Source organism: Syzygium oleosum, unplaced genomic scaffold (genome assembly GCF_021117445.2).
Source record: "Syzygium oleosum isolate NSW1041296 unplaced genomic scaffold, Sole_v2.1 Sole_v2.64, whole genome shotgun sequence".
NCBI lineage: Eukaryota > Viridiplantae > Streptophyta > Magnoliopsida > Myrtales > Myrtaceae > Syzygium > Syzygium oleosum.
In genome coordinates this window covers 595,289-615,791 of record NW_026607548.1, presented here as the reverse complement: position 1 = coordinate 615,791, position 20,503 = coordinate 595,289, and the positions used below count along the sequence as shown (strand labels likewise).

Genomic DNA, 20,503 nt, shown 5'->3' with positions numbered 1-20,503 from the left:
CCTCTAGGTGTTCCTTGTCTCGTATCATCTTACAATTTGGAACCACATTAGCAGTCCAGCCACCACCTCTTGCTCAACGCACAGAATGTTTCGTGACTTTTTTCTCACTTGCAATAAGAATCCACCAGAGTAACACACCTGTGCAAGTGCCGCGAAGAAAGAACACACCGCACCAACGAGATTAGCCTCGCTGGCGCTCGCATCGTGAGTAAATCATTCCCAGAAACAAATCGTTCCACGAAGAGGAAAGTACTTCGGTTAGAAACAAAGAAACACCCCTTCTCGCGAGCTTCATGATCTACCTTTTTCCCATTGCGAAGGTGAAGGAAAATGAAGCTGGGACTTTGTCCCACATCGACTGCAAAGCAACACTAGGATGAGAGCTGCTGATATAAAATGGGCTTGGGCAGGGTGAGAGAAAGTATCTTTGCGCTTGGGGCAATGACGCAGCTAGTGAGGTACTAACCGAGGCGCGTCTATTGCTGGTTGAAAACTATTTCCAAACCCCCTCTTGGGCCTGGGTTAAGCCTTGGCCCTCGAGAATTTCTGGAAGGGCTCCCCTCACGGGGTAAAGCCCTACAATTCCTAGTTGAAAATTTATCGTCTCTGTGTTGTGGGGATTATCTTTAAGGCCTGGATTCTGGAAAACAGGTGGGCCAGTAAATGTTAGATTTTCGAAAGTCCGTGGGCGGCGGCTAGGACAACTGTACTCGTACATTTCGAGGCCTGGATTTTCAAAATTTGGTGGGCTTGGAATTCTACAGGTTTTACTGTCGCAACGGTTACAGCTCTTAAGAGGGGGTTAAGGAACATGAAATACAAAACGGGAAGGGAAAGCTTAATGGTCATGGGATGTGAAGGCCATGATATAAATCATCGATCAACCCAGCAATATGCGTGTGGGAGGACATATTAGATTTCAAGTTCTCAGATTTGATTTTATAAGACGTTTAGATTTCAAGTAGGACATATTAGATTTCAAGTTCTCAGATTTGATTTTATAAGACGTCGCATGGTGCATATGTGGATTTGCTCATTAATCAGGGGAATTAGTTAGGCATGGATAAAGGGGCTAAAGAAGGTGTCGAGTTTATATAAGTGACGGAGCTATCGCCCCATGGATTTTTCTAACCTACTACTCCCAATTTTTTTCTACCACTGCATTTCATCATTGTTTTCTGTTTTACTTTCCTAGTTTTATCATAAATTCTCAACCGATTTCTTACTAGATTGTTTACTAGCTCTAGGGCAACTTTTAGCTACCTTTTTGATAAATTATATCGTATCGGTTCCACGTCAGATTGTCAATTGTATCATACAAACCAAAAATTAAAAAAAGAAACTTATACACAAGTGTCACGGGTCGATCGATCTAGCGTTGCCACACCCGTGCGGCTAGCGTTGCCACACCCGTGCGGCCTTAGGAATTTCTTCCCAAGTAAGCCTTCCCATACTCTCACTCACAAGAACTTTAGAGAGAGAAACTCTAGAGAGAGAAGCTCTGGACTTTGTATTGCTTTTTGAAAATGAGAGATGATCAAATGAGGGGAGGAGACCCCATTATATACAAGTATCGGGCTGACCGTATCCGTAGATCTCACCCCGATCTTAACGGTCGAGATCGTACTCCCCCAACTACCCCACCTACCGCATTTATTACGGAAGAGTACAATTACCGTATCGCCCGCCCCTAGGAGTATTCTAGAAGACATCAAGAAAATCCTAGTACTAGAACACTTGGGGCCCGCCTTCTCGTCCAAGGGTCGGTCACGGTCCATCGTCCAGAAAACCTCAGGAACGATCCAATTCTTCGAGCTGTGACACAAGCGCAATCAATTGAGAAATCCTACTTTTAATCCATGTATTACCATTAACTTTTCTAATCAATCCTCACACTTTTGATTTTTCTAATAAAGTTCTACCATTGCAAAAATTGTCTAATTAAGCTCCTCATACACCAAATTCGACCTAATTCAATATGGCCTACATGTACACCCACCGTGTATAGTGAATGGATAGGAGATGCTATACCTATTTGACTAGCTTTTGCTAAATTGATTTATTGTGGCTATTCGGCAAGTAAAAATTCAATACGCATCGTGCTATACCTATATGACCAGCTCCAGCATCTTTGACATTCGCGTTAGATGGAATTGGTTAGATTTGGTGTTGGAGGGATTTGTTTATAAATTTTGTATAAATAGAATGACTTGATTAGGAAAATCAAAAGTATAGAGTCTTGATTAAAAAAGTTATTGACAATACATGAACTAAAATAGAAGTTTAATAAATAGATGAGTAATATTATACAAAAAAGAAGGCAATTGACGTAACAGAAAGATTTATAGCTTGGACTCAGCTAATTAAATATGAGTAAATCACACTTGGAGGATTAACATAATCCCATGCTTCATTTATTTATTTTTTGGTCGAATAATCCGTGCTTTATTTGAAAACACAAGTATTACATATTTCTGCGATGGGTTCTCGTGGCCAACTTCGTCTGTATTTTTAGAGGATATTTTTTCAACAACCCGCGTAATAATTTATCTTCTTCTTTTTTTTCGCAAAATTATTCTTGTGGACGAGAACGAGATCCACGTGGCATATCCACGTCATAACATATACACAGAGGGGGTGAAGAAACCCCGCAATGGGAAATTAGGAGCCACTCGGTGAAGCTCGTGTAATTGGAGGTGGAGACATGGTCTTTCCCTGTCCTCCCGGATAGAAGGCGGGACCCACGAGGTCGAGGTCAAACCGGGCCCCACCAGGAGATCGTCCGACCCTTTTCTTCCCACGGGAAACCAACGGCCGGGATCCGTTCGGGACGCGCTTTTCAGCCACCATGCGCTCTCCTCGCCTTGTCACTGCATGCACGCCTCTCGTCAGATATCTCCCACCCAGGCGTACGCCAAGATCTGCTCAGTCACTCGCCAGTTCAAAGCAGAAAGCAAAGCCTCCCGCTCCTCAGTGCATGTCAACGTTCGAGACTTCAGAGAGAGAGAGAATGATATGAACAGAGCTTCGCTGTGCAGAGAGACGTCAGTGAAGAGAGAGAGAGAGAGAGAGATGGGGACAGTAAATGGTAAATAGTAGACAGTAATAATGAGCCGTAGCTGTGGAAAGTTAATACGGGGGGGGATTAGTCCTTGCACAGTCGCCGGGGCCATTCAGAAAAAGAGTCTAGGGTTTTTCGGGTTTGGGTTTTGATTTCCCTCTTAAATGATATTGGTGTGCTATTAAAATGACGTCGATCTGTTTATTTTCTGTTATTTGTCATTGATGGAAATCCATCTGTTTATTTCATGACATTATAAAATTTCAACTCATCAAGCATTATCATGATAATTGAAACACGAACGGTTATATATATTGATTAATTTTCCTGTCATATTTTTCTCTCCCTTCACTCACACGCTGCTCTTCGGACAATTTCTTTTTTTTTTTTTTGAAAATGAATCGCTGGACACAAACTAAAATTGATTCACAAAACGCAATAGCACGCAATAAATGAAATCAATCTGCAACTCACCACATATAAAAAGGGAAAAAGTTTTGAAAAATACCAAATTATGCCCATCCTGATACATTATTCATAAATTTTTTTTGTGACAGTATACTTGTGTGACACAATTACTTTTCGTTAATATTCCATCAATGAATACCGTTAAAAATCGGATTTTATGGACGGCGAAAGGCAAACTATGTTGGCATGTCTACATGGCTTAAGTGAAATAGAAACGTAATTTCGGTTGAAAAATCATTTGACTGAATTTTAATGGAGAGTAAATGTGTCACACACGTACAAATTTGGGATTTTTGGTGTCACAAGAAAAAAATTTAGGATAAATATTTCATAGTTTCGAGATTTTTATGTCGCAAAATTTTTTTCAGAGTAAATGCATTGCAGTGAAAACAATTCAGGGTATTTTATGGTTTTTTCCCCAAGAATAAAGTACCGGCTATTCGACAAAAAAAAAGTACCGATTATAATCCGTTATTTTAAAGTGTTTCTACATATTTTTTCATATTAGACGATAATTAAATTTTGTAAATTAATACTAATGTGCCTAGATAACTCTTTATAATCCTATAAATAACTTTCTTTCTTTTCGCGAAAAAAAAGAGAGCTAAATAGCTACCGCATTTCCTAGTAGTATATAATCTTAACTCATTGATTTCTAAATTAAACTCCACATTAATCTGGGTAACTTCATATAAAATCATTTATTCACAACTCAAACATTTTTCATAAATAAGTTAAAAAAAATATACAGGTTTGTATTTATGGAAAAGTGTTTTTCTTTTCCTTCCTCGAAAGAAAAAGCCAAAAACATGCATAACCGTTGCCCTCCTCGCCCACGCGGACTTTTAATACGCTCTTGCTTTGGGACTTCACCTCTTTAATTACAATCCCTTTCGTGCTTAACTTCCTGATCACACACGCCAATCTCTTCACCATCATTTTCATTAAGCATCGAAAGCAAAAGACCGAAAAAAACTCTTCTTCCGTCTCATCTCCGACCCCCTTGCTTCTTGCTCCTCCTCCACCTTCACCTCCACCTCCACCTCCTCCTCCTCCTTCGCTCTCCGAGGAGACCCATGTCGCCGGACGGCCGGTGCGAGAGCTGGAACGGCAAGCTTTATCCGGCAGCTCTCGCCTCTCACGGCGACGTCGTTAAGGACCACGTTCTCTTCTGGGACACGCTCAGGCGTTTCCATTTCATGATGGGTACAAAGTTCATGTGAGGCCTCTTTCTCTTTATGCTCGTTGAATCTGATACCTTTATCACATTTTTCTTGCTGTTGCTCTTCATTTTTATCGAGTTTTTCTCTCTCTTTCTTTCTTTTTTGTGGGGTTGCCAAACGTGTTCAAGGGTTCCTGTGATTGGAGGGAAGGACCTTGACTTGCACGTTCTGTATGTGGAGGTTACTGGGAAGGGCGGTTACGAAAAGGTCAGGCTATTGTTTGTTTTTTTTTTCTTTCCCTTCGATGTGTTCTCTCTCTGGTTTTTCTTTTGGACCCACATTTTGATTTTTCACGAAGCCATTTATTTTTTTTTTTTTTGTATATTTACTTTGTTCCTGTAGGTAGTGGCAGAGAAGAAATGGAGGGAAGTCAGCAACGTGTTCAGGTTTTCTCCAACAACAACAAGTGCTTCCTTTGTCCTGAAAAAGCACTACTTCAGTTTCCTCTACCATTATGAGCAAGTTTACTTCTTTAAGCAGCATGGTCCACTTCGTTCTCCTCCAGGTCTTTCGCTAATTCTTCCTCTGGCTTATGTAGGTGTTTTTTTTTTCCATTATTGTGTTTGTGTGTGTGTGTGTGTGTGTGTGTGTGTGTGTGTGTGTTTATAACCACTGCCTCTGCTTCGTTGAGAGTTCTTTTATGAGTAGAGAGACTGATGCGCTTTTTTGGCCTGTTTAGTAGTATGAGTTTGTTAAATAAGTAAAAATTCTGTCTTGTTGCAGATGTGTTTTCTTCTCCTGTGTCTTCGGGCAAACATGAATTAGCAATCAGGGAATGTTCCTCTGCTGCAAAATCTAATTGTCCTGATTCTGTGGTTGGAGGTCTGTTGCTTTCTCTGTATTCGTCTCTTATTAAAATATATTGACAAAGTGGGACAAGGTCAAAAACTCGTGCAAACCGGCATCACAGTAAACAGTGTGCAATGTAGACAATTGAATATTGGTTGTATTATCCCTATGGTAGACAATGGGACATCATTTAATAGTGTCTATTTTGTTTTGCTTCCAACATATATAACTATATTCTCATGATCCGCTAGATTCGATCTTAAAGATGTGCAGTTGTGTAATTATGGCCTTTGAAGGAGTAACGTGGGTTGACCTGTCTTTTATGAAATTCAAGTTGTTTTAAATTGGTTGATAGTTTGTTAAATTTGTTGTTGAAATCTCGAAAGATGATTCCTAAACTCATCACTTCTGTCTAGAATCTCTTCACCTCATGTCGCTTAAATCTTGAAGCTAGTTCTTCTATCTAATTTGCTCTTAAATTACGGCAAACAACTACATGATAGGAAAATTTGACTTGTATCTGTGCAGCTGGTATTTTTACCCTTACAGACGCAATAACACTCAAGGCAAGCGCAATAGCTGAATTGCTGATTTGCCTCTGAAAATGCATTTAAATGGGTTCATCTAAACATGTGAAGAGGGGACTATCTGGACATGCGAAAAGCTGACTATGTGGCTAGAGGGTTATCTGCTTTAACATGGGGAAGTTGGCTTTCAGTCAACTTATTCATTTGAACCTGTTTACACGCTAAAAATTACAACTGAAAACTATATATTCATGGTTTGGTGCAGTTACTAGTATAAACACTATTTGGCATAGCCTCTAGGATCACTTATTAGCTCATTCAGTTGCTGACCATCATTAGCTCTTCTGCCTTTTTACACAGGAAAGTCATGCTTTGAAGCTGTTGGTACGATTGATGGCAAATTCGATTGTGGCTACTTGGTCTCGGTGAAGTTGGGCTCTGAGATTCTTAAAGGAGTACTGTATCACCCAGATCATCAAGGCCCACCTAACCCAACAACGCATTCAAATGCCTTGGTGCCATACACCCGCAAGACTCGCCATGGCCGTAGACGAAGGAGCAGGAGACGAGGAGATCCGAGCTACCCGAAGCCCAACAGGAGCGGCTATAACTTCTTCTTTGCTGAGAAACATTATAAGCTGAAATCGCTCTACCCAAATAGAGAAAGGGAGTTCACGAAAATGATAGGCGAGTCCTGGACCAAACTCGGCCCCGAAGAGCGAACGGTAAAGTCAAGTCAACCTCGAGAGAATTAAGTTCTTTTGGTTTCACCTCGTGGGTCTCTATGCAGATAGTATAACGAAAGAGTTTGTATAGAACTTGATAGCATATGAAGAAAACAGAATAAAGAATAAGAAAAGAGGTTTTTGTAGTTCCCACTGAAATGCATGTTCATATGTATCGTTTCTATTTGCAGGTGTACCAGAAAATTGGACAGAAAGACAAAGAAAGATACAAGAGGGAGTTGCAGGAGTACAGAGAAAGATTAAAGCTGAGGCAAAGCTTTGATGCTGAGAGAGCTGACCATTAGAGTTTGACCTGAAGATGGCCAAGAAATATTTCCCGGTTCATAAGTAAATCAAGTGCTGATAGTTAGAAGAGACTTTGGACTGGTAAGAAAGGCGGGGAAGTAGTCCAAGGAAATCTGGTTTAGCATGCTTTTTCTGTAGCCCTTTTGTAACTGATTTGGCGATGTTAACCGTCTCAGCTCAGGTACTCAGAGAACTATGTCGGTGGTTTTACACCTTGCATGACTATCCGTGGTGGTCTGTTTCTTTGATTTTTTAACTTTTTGAAATGGTCTTTGCTCGTGCGGAGACTCGAGTCATGGTTGTTGTATCGGAGTGAATCGCACTCTAAGACGTGTCAAACTCGAGTTTCGTTTTTAACAACTTTTGTCCGTCCAGTACAGTCCTTACGTTGCAAGGATTGGCATCCTGAAAGTATTAGTTCTCCTTTATTCATTGTGAAAAGTTTTGAAAGGGTCATTAGGGTGGGTGTTTGATCAAGTGATGGGTCATGAAAACTTGCTTCTCCAGGTGAAAGCTATCACAAGCAGTCTTCGCGAGGTCATTTGTCATTTGTACTAGGAGGCCACATAAGCTAAAGATGCTTACGCATAATGGAAATAGCACAAAGATTAGAAGCGCGCGAATAGAAGAATGAAGAGCCATTTCTGAACAGAGAAGCTAGTTTGGCCAACCAGGCAAGCCACCACCCATCACAAGACAGAGTACCCCATTCTATTTAATGGTTATTTCAGGACAATATGCCTTTCGAGATTAATAAGCTTAGATTCCTCTGCAGCACGAAGAGCACATCTGAGGAATCTTGGGAGACGAAACGGGTTCAAATTTGTCCATTGAGATACTTAATGAAATTATGCCTAACAAAAAAACCAATTTTGCATTCTGCGTGCCAAAACTGGGCCCAGCCCAACTCTCATTATAGTAATTAGTAAATGACAGTAAGGAAATGAAGATCTGACAAAACTGGGCCCAGCCCAACTCTCATTAGAGTAATTAGTACGCAAATGGGCTTAATGTAGTGACTCTGACTCTATCCATTCTGCTCTGAAGTCAAGAGCTTCTAACAAATGTGCCGTAACGAAGTAAGACCGATGCTATGGATGGCCAAATCCTAATTGGCTTCGTCCGTTAACACGTGAGAAGGTCTAGGAATCAGTCGACAGAGAAGCGCATCGTTCGCAGCGAGAGAGAGAGACTCCACGAACGTGACGATCAATAAGCAAAAAAGATCTGGGACGTTGTCGTCGTGTTCATGCGAGACTTTGGCTATGGCTACGGCTTCCGTCATTCCCGCTTCTCGCCTCGCTCGTTCGGTGCTCCCTATTCTTCCCACTCATTACCAGACCTTCAGGTCCTCTGTCTCTGTTTCTCTGAGCCTTCTGATTGATTCCTTGTTTTTTGTCGGTGAGCGGACTGTTTTATGCTGTTTTTAGGGGGTTGACCGATATCGCGAGAAATGCCGAATCCACGGCGGCGGAGTCGCGATCTGTGGCGGTCAATGTCGCGCACGAGCTCCTCAGCAAGGGACATCGATACCTGGACGTCAGGTATAATGATGTTGCTTGAGAAATTTCTTCGTGAATTTTCTTATATATCGTATCAGGATCATTTGATCAGTAGCAAAGAGTATGTTATAGGATTCGACATAGCTACAATGTGCTCTTCTTGCGAGTTCGAGCATGAGTGAACTCGAACGACTTGACCCGATGAAATAAGGTCGCAGATATCTTTCGTAGGGCTAGCACCAGTTATCCATATCCAAAACAGAGAAGATCACACAGGCGTGCGCAGAGAGAGAGAGAGAGAGAGAGAGAGGGAGAGAAATTATATTGTGCGCCAATAGCTCATGTATTTCTTTGGCACAAAAAACTTGCTTGAGCTTTTAGCAACGCTGAAACAATTTATTGGTCATCTATTTGCTTCAGGACGGATGATGAATTTAAGGCTGGACATCCACCAGGAGCTTTGAACATCCCTTACATGTTCAGGATTGGTGCAGGTACATTTCTTCATCATTCTTATTCCTTTGTCGATGACCACTCGGTGTTGATGAATGCTCCCACAGATCTAGAGGTTCTTCAACTGCTCGGAATTTTGAATTTCTTGACTTGGGCATATGTATATGTAGAATTTATATGGAACTCTCAAGTGATCGGAAAAGTTAAAACAATAGCACATTGAATTCGCTTAGTTCACAACCAAAAATCTATAGATAAACAAAAAAGAAAGGACCATCATGGATTCCCATTTACTAGCAGCTAGCCAGCTACATGAAAGTTTGACGTGCACTTGGATTATTGAAGAAACACAGAAAAGTCGTCCTCTTTAATGGGTTGCTCACTGTTCTGCTGACTTTTACAGAAATGTCGAAGAACCCACAATTCTTGGATGAAGTATCCTCGCACTTTGCCAAAGACGACGCGCTCCTTGTGGTATGTTTTTTGTGCAAGCTTTTTCGCGGGTTTGAATTCCCTCGTATTGAAGGTTTACCATTCTTGTTGCTACATCAGGGGTGTCAGAGTGGAAGGAGGTCTCTCATGGCTGTGACCGATCTTCAATCTGCTGTGAGTACAGCTTCTAAAGATTCCTTTGTGCATTCGAGTTTAAGGCCGTGCAACTCATTTCCTTCACAACGAATGGAAAAATTTATTTCCAAATTGAAGTATCTTAATTCGGAATACCATACGATTTCCACAAAAATGTTTGGGATTAGACAGCGACATGTCCTACTGGCATTTCAGTGAGATGCTGGTTCTAATTTTAATCCAGGGGATTAATACTGTGCTTAGAGAATATCAGTGTAAGCAACAGAACTCCAGAACAAATTTTGCTAGACATTCTATCGACACGAAGCCAAAATCTTGATCCAAGCATAAAGAAGTTAATGGCACAAATCAGACCTGATGGTACACGTGACCCATAAGATCTGTTCGCTTCTCGAATGCTAAATGTGCTACGTGGTAATGATTTATGCAGGGTTTTGGCCGGGTTGCAAACGTCGCAGGTGGGTACTCTGCCTGGACGAAGAAGGGGCTTCCTACTTCACAGTGAGGTCATGGTGAAGCTCCTTCGCAATGCTCCTTTTTCAGTTTTAGTTCCCCCCAAGTCTTTTAATTCTTTCACCAGTCCTTTACCAGTCTTTGTGCTGGATTGAAGCACATTGCTTAACAGCTAGGATTAGTCAAACTGACATTGAAGAAGTAGAAAGAACCTGAGTGTGTCCTGCGGTGCAGTTTCTAGTTTTTCATGAAACGTGTGCATTCAGAGCCGATGAAAAAGCACCCGAATGCAGAAGTTCCTTTTTAAGTTTTAGCTGCCTCCGAACTTGTTCGCCTTTGTGAAACTTTGACATGCTCAAAATCGGCATTCGCAAATCCATATTGCTCGACGATGCTATCGCGTATCAACTTTTATTACCAAAGCAAGAAACCGATTTCTAGTACGAGGAGTAAAAGGCACTCGTGCAACAGAGTTTCGGAATAATGACCAGTCCTCTTTTCATAGTATACATTCACGACACTATTTACACTCTAGTTACGGTAAAGAAACCTGTCGTGCAAAAGACAACAGCGCTGTAATTTTGAATGTTAAATATTTAGGGAAGGTATGACAACATTATAAGGCAGAACATGTCATAAACTTGCATCACATTTCTCATATTTTACAATTATCTACAAGATTATTGCCTTAGACAAAATTCATACATCAAAATTGCCTGAAGATGGCCCCGACCTCAAGAAATCAACTGCTTGTAAGAGAGACATCTCGAAGATGAGGGACCCTGGATCATTTACCGCATGTGTCTGTTTCTATCATTCCGCTCAGCCATATGTACTGAACTCGTATCAGAAAGTTTAAAAACAATTGTCTTGCTGTCCCCATTTGTATTCCCCATCAGCGTCCAAAGAAGCTGCAAATTCTGTAAGGTTCACAAGATTGAAACCCAGAATAACAGAAGCAAGGCATTTAATAAACTAAGCAACACATGCTTACCTGTGTTTTTACTTAAAGATAATCTGCTGGTAAGTAGTACAAGACTTCCACAGCACTTGTTGCAAAATTCAGCAGTTCAAGGGGTATGTTAGAGCATGACCGCTCAGTTCTTCCAATATATCGGTTAGTATACTCTCGTGAAAATGCTATCTTTGTTTCTCATATTTCTTTGCAAAATCCTTCAGCAGTAGCCTCTGACGAAATGCCAGATACTTATCTAAACTGGTCCCAGCCCACTGCTCGCAGAAACACTCATCTGTTGGAACAAAATAACTCAAGGGAAATGGGCCATTGGGAGCTTTCTTTAGGGAAACCAAAAACCTGTGGCGAGGGCGGATTCTCTGGTCCAAAGACAAACTCAGATACATTGGGTACTTGGTTAAAGAACGCACTTCATTGCGAAGTTCGTTAATCAAGTACTTGTATTTAGGTTTAAGATTGTCCTCCAACGACAAAGATAACACCTGCTAAGACAACGATTGACTTATTCAGAATTGCATATTTTAGAAACATCAAGATGTGAAAAACAATTATAGGCTTCATCTCTTGCAGAATCAAAATTGTTCTTTCGTTCTTGAAAAGAAAGATTAATGATTATTACTACAGATACTGTGCAATGCCACAACCAGAATGATTCGGGTAAAGGCGAGGCGCCGGATAATTAGTAGTCCGAAGCAATCAGAAGGGAAAATATTACCTGTGTAAGGCTGGTCAAAACTTTTAAGATGTCAGAGTTGCACATCCCAATACTCCTCAGAAAATTGATTCTTGGCAGCAGTCCATCATCAATACTGTAATGCAGGAGCTGGGGATGTTTCGTTACCATCTTCACTACACTGTCTCTTGGTGCTCCTATTTCCTTTGACAGGAAGAAATAGCGAGTATTCCATGAGACGTCAATTCGCTGGACAAGTATTTGAGGGCTTAGCTGCACCACTTTACCTAAGTCCTTTTCCTTGATGCCAACCTCCTCAACTAAGTAGCGAACCGTGGGTTTTAAAGAATTCTCAACACTATAAGAAAACAGGGATGGAGCAGCAGCAATAATCTGTCCTATTCGAGAATTTGGTATGCCCAGTCCCATCAAAAACGCAACATGGGACTTCAAATTGTTCTCCACTGTGTACTGTAAAATCTGTGGCTGCCTCAAAAGTATTCTTTTGACATCGCGATTTTTTACGCCGATGCTCAACAAGTAATCCAACCTCTCCTTTGCAGAGACAACATTTATTTGCAGTGAAGGCATGTGTCTCTCGTACATTTGAAGAAAATGCGATTCTTTAAGTCCGAAAGTGCACAAGTAATCAAGAAGAGGGATCCATCTCTTGTCCAAATCTATTTCTTCAGAAAGCCTAGGAAATCCATGCTGGCGAGGTTTGATTTCTTTCTGCTAAAAAGCCAAAAAAGAAAAAGGACACAGATGATTTGCCACTTGAAACAAGTCAAAACCCATTTTAAGAGTTCCCTGTGTCGCAAGAACTCACCTTTCCCCTTCCAATTACACTGTAGGAAGCATATTCCTTTTTGTGGTCGGGAGTGGGAAAAGTATTCGCGGCATTTCTCGCTGGATTCTTATTTTCATTATGATCGTTCTGCTGCCTAGAATTCAGGGAACCTGATCTCCAACCTTTGTTCGGTTGTCTCCTGCTGTCTGCAAACAACATAATGAATTACTAGTCTACCAGAGACTTTATACAGGTTAAACTGTGTGCAGGCCTACCTTTCTTCCTCTTATCTTTATTTTGCTCTTCATATTCTGCTATTTCTGCAAATTCATCCTTGAGAGGACATGGCAAAACTAAACTCAGGTTACTCCAGAAGAAAGAAAAAAAATTCTTCAACAAATATAGACTCGCAAAAGCAAACACAAGGCAGGAAGCACCCACTGCAATCTGCAGCTACCTGCCCAACAACATAGTTTCATACCTCCAAAAAGAGGACACAGGGAAAAACTTCTAGTTGCATGCAGCAATATTTCAAAAGAAATACGGATAAAACATCAACAACGAGACTAAGGCATTACAAGGTGAGCAACCCAAAACAAAATCTCTTCAGAGATTCTAAGATCCGGAATAAGCTCTTAAAATTAACATTCATCGAATTAAGAGAACTTGTTATCTTTTCCTCCAAAATTATTTCCCATCCCAGGTATACCAAGAAAAGCTCTGCAGATTCAGTTCATCCTTAAGGTGAAAAAAGACCCGAATCAGCAATTAATTACGGACTAAACCTACAGCTCTCCTCCTCTCTATTTAGTTTGACACGAACCAAGTCCAATTCACCAAGTATTATTGATCCCGCAAGAATTATAAGTCGACCTAACAACACAGAGCAACAACCTATCACCAGTCATCGCAGAAGCAAACAGAGTTACAATGGAATCACTAAATTCATGACACATTCAGTTATCCTCCTGGTCACTTTAGTCAACAAAATCGTTCCTTATCATCTAATACATAACTAAGGAGACAACAAATTATAGCAAGGATTCCCTTCTTAATTTTCGTTTTCCTCCCCTTTCTAATGGCCAACCAGAGCAACCCCTGGGTCCCTAGCTCCTTGGAGGAACAAAACAGTGACAAAGCTGGTCAAAATGCTGCGAGATACTTGTGGTGCTTCACCTAACAGATTCTAGACTAACTTCCCTATACTGAAATGGAGGAGATTCAAAGCATTAACCACTTCCGAAAGGTGAAAAATGCCATGCCATGCAATCTCTGATGAAACCATGGCACACTCATAATTTGTCAGCTCCACATTAAAGCTTGCTCGAGAAGAACCAGCTAAGGCTCGAGCATACCCGAGCAGGAGCAGCAAAATCAAAATACACTCGTTATTTTCGAAGAACAGACGCCTAGTTATGGACTCCGTAAGCAAACACCATGAAAGCTCCTCTCGGGCATTGCAAGCAAGCATCACATACTCGAAATATGAAGCAGAAAAAGTTACAAAAAAAAAAAAAAAACTCACCTCATCCGACCAATCCTCCTCGTCCTCATCCTCGCCGTCATCGAACTCCACACCCTCCTCGTCGTCGTCGCTGTCGAAGGGCGACAGGGGCCGCCCGTACCTGGACTTCCGATTGACCTTGAGAATCCTGGGATTGGAGTGCGTGGACATGACCACGAACCTCCGGGAGCTCGCGCCTCGCCCGTCGATCCTCTCCCCGGCTCCGCGCGAGAGGGAATGCGGAGCGCGTCGAGGCCGAAGCACCTCCGGGCTGGGACCCGGTTGGGAGCGGAGCGCAGGAACGAAGGCGCAGATGGAGAAGCCTGCCATTCGCCTCGGGAAGGGAGAGCGTTGGGGATAAGGAGAGAGAGAGAGAGAGAGAGAGAGAGTACCGACAGACGGAGAATATACTCAAAAACCCTAGCGGAGATGATGCGCCGCAGCGGTTCCTGTCATCTTCCTCCTTCCGCTTCGCTCTCTCTCTCTCTCTCTCTCTCTGTCGGAGCAGAAGAAGTGGGGTCGTTTGTTTTTGGGAGGGGTTTAACGAGAGGTTTTGTCGCGTTAAACGTAGTTAAGTTAACAGCTAACGCTTGGAGAAAGAGATTCTTGTCTCGGAGAAATCCGATTGGACAGGAGCCACACGATGATGGATCCTTCTGTGGTTGGCGCGAACCCGACCCAATCAGCGCGACGTGGCCCGTTTCGATACGATCTCTCTCCAAATTCCGTTAGCTTTGCCTCCAGTTCCCCACACGCACTCTCTCACGCTCGCTCGCTCTCTGGTTCTTTGACATGGAAGCTTCAATCTCTTCTTCTCCACCTATAATCAGCTCAACGATCCCTCAATCATTCAGTAGAACCGGAGTCGCGGGGCGCTCGAAACCAGTCGTTAATTGCATCTGCAAGAGTAGGAGCGATCGGTTGAACGGGAAGGCGACACTGAAGAGGAGAATCGCCGCCATGGACGCCGTTTCGGCCGCGGCAGATCCGGGCCACGCCGAGGTTGCGTGGCAAACAGTGGTCGGAGCCATAGGTATCGTTGAACTCTTCGTTGATTTGATTCAGTGTGTTGTTCTTAGTATCTGGTTGGAGGAGAAAAAGGTCCGGGAAAGCAGAAGAATGTGTGATATTTCGTGTTCTAGGGTTCTTCGCTAATTCATCTATGACCAATCTAATAGACGCTTATGGAAATTTCAAATGCTGATAGACAGAGGCATCGTTTGCTAATTTATTACTTTTAATAGTCTCCATCTACTAGTGTAAAGTGATCTTTTTCGGCTGGAATATGTGATTATGAAACTCGTTTTGTGCCGAGGCAAACGAGCAGCCCTCATCTTATTGCCAAGCTGATTTGTCGTCGTCGTGGGACGACAATGTAAGAGAAGTATTAGACAGGAAATGGGTGCTGATTAAAAAGAACTACTTCGATCATTAGCATCAAGAACTGCTGCTTCCATGAGATTGCTGAGGAATGCTCGTGTTGTGTTGGGATCAGTGAAGCATCTGTCTATGTTCTCAGATTTTATGGTAGTAAATAATTGAACTGGCTTGTTTTTCTTAGTATTGAATCTATTTTCTATTCTTCATCAATCTGACTATCCATAATTCGACGTTCTACAGCAATTTCGACCGTGTAGTCTTCGATTTTGATTGTTGATTCCATTTTCAAACTGTGTTGTGCAGCTGGTGTCACGCCATTTGTGGTTGCAGGGATTGAGTTCAGCAAAAGAATCGTGAGAATTTATTTTTTAGGTTTTCAAAATCAAAACGAGAGATTTCAATAGATCATCATGTCCCCGTCGGTATTCTATAGCTTTCTGACGTTTGTATGAGATTCTCATTGTATTTTTGCATCACTTCTGCACTGCCAGATAGCCCAAAGAAAATGCGAAGTTTGTGGCGGCTCAGGGCTTGTCCTTAGGGACAAGTACTATTTCCGCTGTCCTGGATGTGGTAAGGATGTGGTTTTGCATGATTCTAGGGTACTCGGCTTCGTTCCGCATTTGTCACTTTGTTGCTACTTCCGTTGCAGGTGGATTTCTCCCATGGCAGTCATGGAAAAGATTCTTCTCTGGTTAGACCACATTTACCACTTCCCTGGAATGTTCGTGAAGGTTTAATCAGTGATATACCTACTATTCTTCTAAGACGAAGGTTTTTCCTGAATCTGTAGTCCGTGAAAATTTTGCTCATCGATCATTCAATCATAGTGATGTTGAAACAAAAGAACGGATAAAGATGCATCAAATCAAGCTGTCTGCACATTGCTGGCCAATTTCTCGGCAGAGTCTGTAATGTCTCGCAGGTTGTCATGAAAAATCTGCACTTCTATTCTCACCTTGCCCCTCTTCGTTTCAGCAGTAGACTGACTCTTTAATCATATGGCAAGAAGAAAAAGTATGAGTACGCACAAAGAAAGATGGAGGAGTTTCAGAGCGCAAATCTGGAAGATGTTACGACGATCAAAACATGCAAGAAAAGGCGTAATTTTGTTGTTGTGTAAAAATTTACTGCTGATTATCGTTCAAATATTCTATGATGTACACCTACATATAAGTTTGTTCTCTGTTTTTGTTAGGATCTATCTGCAGCTTCTCTTTCTTTTGGATAAATGACGGCTTTTTTTCCTATCTCAACTCCCAAACGTACGTACATGTGATTAGAATAATTGATCAGTTTGCTGCATTAGTTCCAGTGCTGAAACTGCACCTATTCTTGTCTCAATTCCTCATTTAAGAGAAAATTTGTGCCAAATTACTGGCTGAAAGCCTTATAGTGTGTGTTATTTCTGCTAGTATTGGATGACGTTTGGAGCAACGACCGCAATAGATGGAAAGAATTGAGAGATTTGTTAACCGGAGGGGCTAGTGAAAGTACGATAATTGTGACTAATTGTAGTGTGGTAGTTGCTTCTATTATGGGTACCCATTCAACGTATAATCTAAAAGGTTTTTCTCATGAAGACTCTATGGCCTTATTCAAAAAATGGGCATTTGACGAAAAGGAAAAGGAGCCACGTCCTGATCTCCTAGAGATTAGAAATGACATTGTCAAAAAATCTCAAGGAGTTCCTTTCGTAGTGAAAACTCTTGGGAGCCTTCTATATTCAAAGGATGATGATAGGCATTGGAAACATATAAGTGTGGTCGTGAGCTATTTTGTAAATGTACAGAAAACATATTCATTGAATACAAAAAGGAGTCCTTTTCTACAATAAGGGATAGTGAAACATGGGAGTTACTGGAAGCGAAAAACGGACACTGTGCTGGTACTCGAGCTTAGCTATGATCATTTACCATCCCAATCAAAACATTGTTTTGCCGCATTTTCAAAGGAGGTGAAATCAAGGGCCCCCGTTTAGTTAGGTTATGGATGGCTTTTGGACTCTTCAGTTCAAAAAGGGAAAAACTAACATTGAAAGACGTTGATGTTGAGTACGTCAAAGAGTTGTGGAAGAGATCTTTGATCCAGGAAGTTGAGGAGCATGTACAAGTGTTAGTATATAAAAACACGATCTGGTCCATTCTCTTGCAGTGAGTGTGGCAAAAAATGATAATTCTATTGTTGGCTTAGATACTGCAAAGAGGCCGAGTGCCATTATATGATGCTTGCTTCCTCATAAAACTCTTTTGAGGTCTGATCCACTTCTTTGCTGGTGCAAGGGAGAATTCATTTCTTCTATGATGCTTGCTTCCTCACTTAGCGGCCCATCTATCTTCTCTGAAGTTGCTTTCTCAACACTGACAAACTCATTCTTGTAGCGACTGATTTCAAACTTTCAACGTCAATACGTCAAACGGGTATAACGTGAGTTTCAGGTTCCAACCAAGAAACGCAAATTCATTGCTTATCGCTCAAATTGTGAAGCAAATTGCCCGAATCTAGTGGAAAAGCAGCTATTAAGTACGGATTGAAGTTCACTGACATTTAATTATGAGCCTGATCCCCACTTATCTACCTATTTAGGCCACCGAATTCGGCTTTTTTTTCTCCTCTGCACCTCCTGAAGTCAATGCATTTCTTTAAATTTTTGTCCCCACTCCTCTGTTTTCTTCTTGGCTACGAATTCAAAACCTTCGTGTTGCCCAAACTCTTCCCAGTTCTATCTTTTCGCCATGCTACGATAGTAAGCGCAGTAAACGGAGCGACTTCATCATGCTTTTTGTCGGGTTTTGATTTGGTTTCTGGTCTTAGTCCACTCTTTATGCTTCACGCATGTTTCGCGCTTGACTTTGCACAAAGCATATGAATTGTCGTGTCGATTGGGTCTTTCGACGTGAGGTGCAAGAAAGTCCTTCGCCGATCTTTAATAATTACAGCACCTTTCTCTGGGTAATGCATCAGCCTCTGTTCTGGCCAAGAAAGCGACGACAGATACAGATACATGGACGCTACCTTCTTTTGCTTGTCTATATACTGCAGAAAGGTTTGACTTCTGCCTGCAGTGCGCCAAAAAGACAGGGACCTAGTGACTCGAATTGTGGTCGGGCATGGAGAGAACCCTATCTCCTATTGGCCGGAGCGCAACTGCACATTTGACATTTAGGACAAAAGTCAAGAAAAAACAATTCAGTTAAGCTATGAAATATGTTAGGAAAATCAGTACACAATCGATTAAAATCCAGATATATTTAACCTTTCATCTGGAAGAGTGAGACCCCTCATGTTTAAAGGAAGTGCACAAGAAAAATTGGAAGCGAAGAATTGATATGAGTTACTCCTCTGCACTTTGAAGCATGCTTTCCGTCGCACCGATTGTTGCTAATTAAGGAGAACCCCGGACAATCCAATGCTCGTTCTACCGATTCGCTCGACTTGGTTGAGTAATTGAATTAGAACCAAGATTATAGCAGATACTAGCAACTGAGTAGTAATCTGCGAACGGGAATATCATACTTCTTAATTGCATTTTCATCTGCCATGTAAGCTTGTGAAAGTGCAAGATTCCCTTGAGACACCAAAAAACCAGTTGCTTTCACATCTTCCTCGCTGGAAAGCAAAGACCAATCAGCAGCATGAACGTGCTCCATCCCTTTGAATTGTCCTATTCCATAGCCTCGGAGAACCACACATGTTCCCCCACTTAGCTTCAATGGCAATGATGCCCTCCCCACGTCTGTACATTACGGTTGAGATTCTTAATTGCATGTCTTCAATCTACCACTTTGAAGAATTCATTGGATTTGGTCGTTAACTACAGTCTACAGGCGAAATCTAAAACTTACGACAAAATTCATAAATTCTTGAGGAAGAAACTAACCTTTTTTTTCTTCAATTTCATTTATGAGATTCGTCTAAAGTAGATTCCCGAGGTATGTCGAGGATGTCAAGTTGTCCTCGAATTGACAGAGGTTGAATCCGCATTCACAAAGCCAAACTTGACTTTCTTGAATTCCCACGTCACTCCTTATGCAAGACATTACTGGAGATCGACATGGACAACCATTTCCATCATTGACTTCATTGGGGATCGACATGGACAACTATCGCGGACTTTCTCTTCTGAGCTGATTGATTGCTTGATCTTTCGCACCGATGCACCCTTCGACGCCAAGTTTGTTAATCATTTCGCGATTATGCGGGGGCCAAAAGGGTCGTTGGACTCATGATTATATGCTTGGAATTTGCGTGCCCTCCCTTCGGATTGGGGACAAATTGCTCAAATTTTATAAGAACCGTGATGAGTCCGACGGTGAAGTTCGAGCACACGAAAATACCGCCAAAAAGACATGACGGCCACGTTAGGTCATGCTGATGGTCCTTGTTCTTTATGAGCTATGTAAAGGGTTGGTTATTATATTATGTTATATTAGATATGATTAGAACAGATAAAACTAATTATATACAGCTGATGATGGTCCACCGGTGATTATGCTGCGGCAGCAAGGATTTGCGCTGGTTGGAGTTTATTCTAGTTAGGATTATTGGATTGTTAATATATAAGAGTTTAGCGAAGATGAGTTTATTAATAATTGGAATAAGTTAGTCAAGACGAGAATATTTGAGTAGGTAGTGGTCAAGCCAAGCTAAGTTCCATTTGTTTCGTAGAAAATATTTTCCGGCATTTGATTTGCTTAAGAAAATGAGTCAACGGGAAACTTTTTCTAATCAGTGGAAAACCTATACTTAAATTTAGGAAAATTATTTTTTTAAAAAAAATCGGAAATCATTTTCCAAATACATGACTAGGTAGCAACGCTTGAAATCGAAACTCTACGCTTGGACATAAACCCCAATGCTGGTTCTCCAGTCCCCGGCATCCAGGACCAGGACTCGGACTCGAGCGCCCACATCCGAGACCCTAATGCTCATGCTAGGGTCCCCGGCGCCCACTCTTTGGCCCATGAGGTTGGGCCCAAAGTCTCGATGCCCGTGCTTAATGCCCTGGCACGGCCTTGGTCTACAAAAGCCGAGCGTGGGATCACAATACTCGAGCTCGGATCCCCAACACTTGGGCTCGGGTCC

At 41.8% G+C, this 20,503-nt stretch overlaps 4 protein-coding genes and 1 non-coding gene across 11 annotated transcripts; 4 read left to right on the top strand and 1 right to left on the bottom strand.

Moving 5' to 3' along the window:
• The first annotated feature begins 423 nt into the window (after positions 1-423).
• On the top strand, positions 424-576 carry LOC115668782 (U4 spliceosomal RNA). The gene has a single exon (XR_004004236.1). It is a non-coding gene; the product is annotated as a U4 spliceosomal RNA (small nuclear RNA).
• A 3,996-nt stretch (positions 577-4,572) lies between these two features.
• On the top strand, positions 4,573-7,379 carry LOC115663852 (high mobility group B protein 9). 2 transcript variants are annotated; one of them, XM_030585824.2, is made up of 6 exons: positions 4,573-4,748; positions 4,881-4,959; positions 5,095-5,257; positions 5,476-5,574; positions 6,429-6,793; positions 6,985-7,379. In XM_030585824.2, the coding sequence occupies exons 1-6, from the start codon at positions 4,606-4,608 to the stop codon at positions 7,096-7,098; spliced, it is 963 nt and encodes a 320-aa protein (XP_030441684.1). In that variant the 5' UTR covers positions 4,573-4,605; the 3' UTR covers positions 7,099-7,379. The 2 variants fall into 2 exon arrangements, with proteins under 2 accessions (XP_030441684.1, XP_056163969.1); XM_056307994.1 differs by lacking the exon at positions 5,476-5,574.
• Positions 7,380-8,211: 832 nt separating this feature from the next.
• Positions 8,212-10,406, top strand: LOC115663888 (thiosulfate sulfurtransferase 16, chloroplastic-like). The gene is made up of 6 exons (XM_056307974.1): positions 8,212-8,447; positions 8,530-8,643; positions 9,022-9,095; positions 9,458-9,528; positions 9,607-9,660; positions 10,073-10,406. Exons 1-6 carry the CDS (start codon positions 8,365-8,367, stop codon positions 10,145-10,147), a joined length of 471 nt encoding a protein of 156 aa, XP_056163949.1. The 5' UTR covers positions 8,212-8,364; the 3' UTR covers positions 10,148-10,406.
• A 320-nt stretch (positions 10,407-10,726) lies between these two features.
• LOC115663826 (transcription termination factor MTERF9, chloroplastic) lies at positions 10,727-14,528 on the bottom strand. 3 transcript variants are annotated; one of them, XM_030585797.2, is made up of 6 exons: positions 14,060-14,528; positions 12,810-12,867; positions 12,574-12,740; positions 11,787-12,479; positions 11,090-11,553; positions 10,727-11,015 (listed from the first exon to the last, which is right to left on the bottom strand). In XM_030585797.2, the coding sequence occupies exons 1-5, from the start codon at positions 14,366-14,368 to the stop codon at positions 11,236-11,238; spliced, it is 1,545 nt and encodes a 514-aa protein (XP_030441657.1). In that variant the 5' UTR covers positions 14,369-14,528; the 3' UTR covers positions 10,727-11,015; positions 11,090-11,235. The 3 variants fall into 3 exon arrangements, with proteins under 3 accessions (XP_030441657.1, XP_030441663.1, XP_030441670.1); XM_030585803.2 differs by having other exon boundaries at positions 10,727-11,006; XM_030585810.2 differs by having other exon boundaries at positions 11,787-12,476.
• Positions 14,529-14,644: 116 nt separating this feature from the next.
• Positions 14,645-16,620, top strand: LOC115663858 (uncharacterized). Of its 4 annotated transcripts, none has more exons than XR_004003502.2 (5): positions 14,645-15,071; positions 15,722-15,771; positions 15,910-15,991; positions 16,071-16,192; positions 16,400-16,620. XR_004003502.2 is itself a non-coding variant. In XM_030585836.2 (4 exons), the coding sequence occupies exons 1-4, from the start codon at positions 14,831-14,833 to the stop codon at positions 16,115-16,117; spliced, it is 420 nt and encodes a 139-aa protein (XP_030441696.1). In that variant the 5' UTR covers positions 14,645-14,830; the 3' UTR covers positions 16,118-16,620. The 4 variants fall into 4 exon arrangements, 1 of the variants encoding a protein (XP_030441696.1); XR_004003503.2 differs by having other exon boundaries at positions 16,397-16,620; XR_008815781.1 differs by having other exon boundaries at positions 16,344-16,620.
• The last annotated feature ends 3,883 nt before the right edge of the window (positions 16,621-20,503 follow it).

Coding starts and splice junctions, on each gene's coding strand:
- LOC115663852 (XM_030585824.2), top strand. CDS start 4,606: ATGTCGCCGGACGGCCGGTGCGAGAGCTGGAACGGCAAGCTTTATCCG. Junction 4,749..4,880: donor ATGATGGGTACAAAGTTCAT/GTGAGGCCTCTT, acceptor AACGTGTTCAAG/GGTTCCTGTGATTGGAGGGA. Junction 5,258..5,475: donor TCCACTTCGTTCTCCTCCAG/GTCTTTCGCTAA, acceptor GTCTTGTTGCAG/ATGTGTTTTCTTCTCCTGTG.
- LOC115663888 (XM_056307974.1), top strand. CDS start 8,365: ATGGCTACGGCTTCCGTCATTCCCGCTTCTCGCCTCGCTCGTTCGGTG. Junction 8,448..8,529: donor ACTCATTACCAGACCTTCAG/GTCCTCTGTCTC, acceptor TGCTGTTTTTAG/GGGGTTGACCGATATCGCGA. Junction 9,529..9,606: donor AAGACGACGCGCTCCTTGTG/GTATGTTTTTTG, acceptor TTGCTACATCAG/GGGTGTCAGAGTGGAAGGAG.
- LOC115663826 (XM_030585797.2), bottom strand. CDS start 14,368: ATGGCAGGCTTCTCCATCTGCGCCTTCGTTCCTGCGCTCCGCTCCCAA. Junction 12,868..14,059: donor AGGAGGATTGGTCGGATGAG/GTGAGTTTTTTT, acceptor TGTCCTCTCAAG/GATGAATTTGCAGAAATAGC. Junction 11,554..11,786: donor TTTTGACCAGCCTTACACAG/GTAATATTTTCC, acceptor TTGTCTTAGCAG/GTGTTATCTTTGTCGTTGGA.
- LOC115663858 (XM_030585836.2), top strand. CDS start 14,831: ATGGAAGCTTCAATCTCTTCTTCTCCACCTATAATCAGCTCAACGATC. Junction 15,072..15,721: donor AACAGTGGTCGGAGCCATAG/GTATCGTTGAAC, acceptor TGTGTTGTGCAG/CTGGTGTCACGCCATTTGTG. Junction 15,772..15,909: donor TTGAGTTCAGCAAAAGAATC/GTGAGAATTTAT, acceptor CTGCACTGCCAG/ATAGCCCAAAGAAAATGCGA.